This window comes from Nicotiana tomentosiformis, chromosome 7 (genome assembly GCF_000390325.3).
Source record: "Nicotiana tomentosiformis chromosome 7, ASM39032v3, whole genome shotgun sequence".
NCBI classification, from domain to species: domain Eukaryota; kingdom Viridiplantae; phylum Streptophyta; class Magnoliopsida; order Solanales; family Solanaceae; genus Nicotiana; species Nicotiana tomentosiformis.
The window spans coordinates 38879956-38883260 of NC_090818.1; the positions used below are offsets into that span (position 1 = coordinate 38879956).

The 3305-nt window shown below is 47.1% G+C and overlaps 1 protein-coding gene across 1 annotated transcript; it reads left to right on the forward strand.

The window, feature by feature from the left end:
* The first annotated feature begins 842 nt into the window (after positions 1–842).
* Positions 843–1871, forward strand: LOC138895504 (uncharacterized). The gene has a single exon (XM_070180196.1). The coding sequence runs from the start codon at positions 843–845 to the stop codon at positions 1869–1871; it is 1029 nt and encodes a 342-aa protein (XP_070036297.1).
* Positions 1872–3305: the final 1434 nt, after the last annotated feature.

Genomic DNA, 3305 nt, shown 5'->3' on the forward strand with positions numbered 1-3305 from the left:
AGCGCCGCACGCACAGACAGTGTTGCGCGTGCAGACCCGATGCCAAGCGCCAGCACCCAGCCGCAGGCAGATCCAAATAGTTCCGCGTGCGGCGACATCAATGCGCGCGCAGACCCTGATGCTCAAGACAAAGTTGCTGCCATCAGACTTGCTTCTACCTTGTAGAAGACTAAGTCCTTTTCATTGTAATTATGGAGTAGTTTTACTTCATTTATTTTCAGTGTGCTTCTACAACTTTCATAGGTCAACTCAAGTAACTTTGGTTTATTTTTTTAAGCATTATTAAGGGGGACCAAAGCATTCAAATATTCAAGCAAGCAATCATTTCTTTGTACTGGTGTCTTTCCCCCACGACACCGCATAGCATTTTGTAATAGCTTTCATCATCATCAATACAATCATTAGCTTTCATCATCAATTGCTTATTTCCACTGCTCAATTGCTCACGACATTAGTTTTTCCGTACGAACTAACAATCTAGTCTAGCGTACGGAGGGGACCTCAGTTGGCAGACAACAACTACACTAACATCGGTTGCTTAGCCTTACGCCGCCCTGCCAAGGAACTTCAGGAAGGCACCACGTAACAGTTGGTATCAGAGCCTAGGCTCGACATCTGACGAGGGAACTCATTGCCATCACCACTATTTCTGACCATGGTGAATTATGGGGATCGCATCACGACCATTCAAGAGACGGTTGACGTATTATTGCCCATCGTGGATACGGTGCATGATCTAAAAACTAGCCTAGTGCAAAGGGTTGGATGACCTGGACCGCAGAATGCGGCAGGCCGAAATTGACATTGCAAACATCAGTAGCGACTCTGAGGAAGACCGATAAATGGCAGCCGTCGAGGGAGCCGAAATTCATGGCAAATTCGAGGACCTCCAACAAGAGCGTGCTGAGGATTTAGCCCATCGAGAACTAGAGGCAGACAGACTGATTTCCATGCAGCAAACCATAGACAACTTGATAGGCCAGCTCAATGTTGTCAATGCTGCCCTTCAAAGCCTTCTCAAAGGAGGCGAAAACCAAGTCAGGGCTGCCATGAACATTGCCCCAATGCCACAAAAGCTGAAAATTCTAGAGCCAAAGCCATACAACGGAGCCCGGGATGCTAAAGAAGTGGAAAATTTCATCTTCGACATCGAACAATACTTCGATGTCGTAGGACAGTTGGAAGAAGCCAAAAAGGTAGCAACTGCAGCCATGTATCTTCAGGGTGATGCTAAACTCTGGGGGCGAGTCAAATACGAAGCCATCAGGGCCGGTGAAGATACTCTCAACACTTGGGCAGAACTGAAGGCAGCCATACGCCTGCAGTTCTTCCCCGAAAATGTGGAATACAACGCACGGAGAAAGTTGAGTGAACTCTGCCACACCAGGTCGGTGCGAGATTACGTGCGAGAATTATCTGCACTCATGTTAAACATACGGGATATGGGAGACAAAGACAAACTGTTCGCATTCATAGAAGGTTTGAAACCTCATGCGCGTATGGAGATGCAAAGACAAAGGGTAGATACGCTGCCCAAGGCCATTCAAGTTGCAGAGCGCCTTGGGGATTATCATATGGAAACTCAGAAGGATAGGCCCCAGCCGCCTGTCCGAGGGGGATATAATGGGAGCCAGCCTAGCAACGGTGGCCCTAACAGAAACGGAGGAGATCGAGGTGCATCCAAATCTAATACTCCTTCCTCAAGCAGCAACATTGCTGCATTAGTCAACAACAATCAGAGGAGAAAGCCCCCTTCAGAGTGCCGTCATTGTGGCGGGGAACATTGGAACAATCAATGCCCAAATACACAGATCAACAGACTGTTGAAGATGAGTCAGATCCTGATGACTCAGACGGCGCAGAGCAAGTAGGTGCCTTCAACGCATTTGTAGGCTCCATTCATAATACCTTAGCCGGAACCAGTGCTGGTAACCCTAAGAAGAACGCATGCCCAATCACCAAGAAAGGGAAAGAAAAGGTAGATGAGAGACCTCCCACCACACAAAAGAGGACCCTAATGTTCGTCGACATGAAAGTAAACGACAAACCTATTTAGGCATTGATAGACATGGGTGCTACCCACAACTACCTAGACTCAACTCAGGTGCAACCCCTCGGTCTAGCGATAAAAAAAAGTAGGGGTCGTGTCAAGGCTAACAACTTTCCTTCTCAGCCAGTGAGTGGAATAGCCAAAGAAGTGCCAATGAAGATTGGTCCATACAAGGGAATGTTCAACCTACGCATAGCTATCATCGATGACTTCGAACTGATAGTGGGATTGGAATTCCTCAGGCAAACCAACACCATCCCGGTACCATATGCCAACATGCTCCTAATGATGGGTAACAACGGGGCCAAACCCCCTACTATACCGTGCATACCCATAAAGATGGCCACTGAAAAAATCTCGATCATACAGTCAAAGAAGGGAATCAAAAGACCTGAACCTACGGTTCCAGATGCCCCCAACATCATCAATCAAACATCATATCATCGGCGTCCAACAACTCATGGCGCCCCTCAATGTGTGAAGACTTGTCAAGCATGCCAAAAGGACAAGTCGGATCGCTCAGCACAAGCGGGACTCTTGGAGCCGCTACCTGTCCCACAAAGACCTTGGGAAAGCATTTCCCTGAATTTCATCACAGGATTACCCAAGGTCGGAAATCTTGCAACCATCTTGGTGGTAGTAGACCGATTTTCCAAGTATGCTACCTTCATAACAGCCCTACAGAACATATCAGCAGAAGATACAGCTGGACTCTTCTTCTCTCATATTGTCAAATAATGGGGAATGCCCAAAGACATCATTAGTGACTGCGACTCACACTTCACTAGTAAATTTTGGACCCATCTCTTCAGTTGCCTCGGATCCAAATTGAGTCATAACTCAAACTTCCATCAACAAGCAGATGGCCAGATAGACCAGTTCAATGACATGCTGGAGGAATATCTCCGCCAATTTGCAACCGGGTCACAAACAAATTGGGTAAAGCTTCTGGATGCTTCTCAATTGTGTTTCAATTCACAAAAGTGCTCCAGCATAAACAAAAGCGCTTTTGAAATTATTACCGGACAGAACCGGTTACTCCCACAAATAGCTAATGCACCAAACATGCCCTCATCGCCTCGTGCTGCCAGTTTCTCGAAAGAATGGGAGCAAACTTTGGAGATAGTACGGAGCTATCTTGTCAAAGCCCAAGACAGGGCAACGAGGTATGCCGAACAAAACCTTCGCTTTGCCCAACATCAAGCAGGGGACAAAGTGATGGTAAGAACGCTGAGGCGGAACTTGTTTGCAAAGA

Bases quoted from the DNA above. Each gene is read 5' to 3' on its own strand.
- LOC138895504 (XM_070180196.1), top strand. From the start codon at position 843: ATGGCAGCCGTCGAGGGAGCCGAAATTCATGGCAAATTCGAGGACCTC.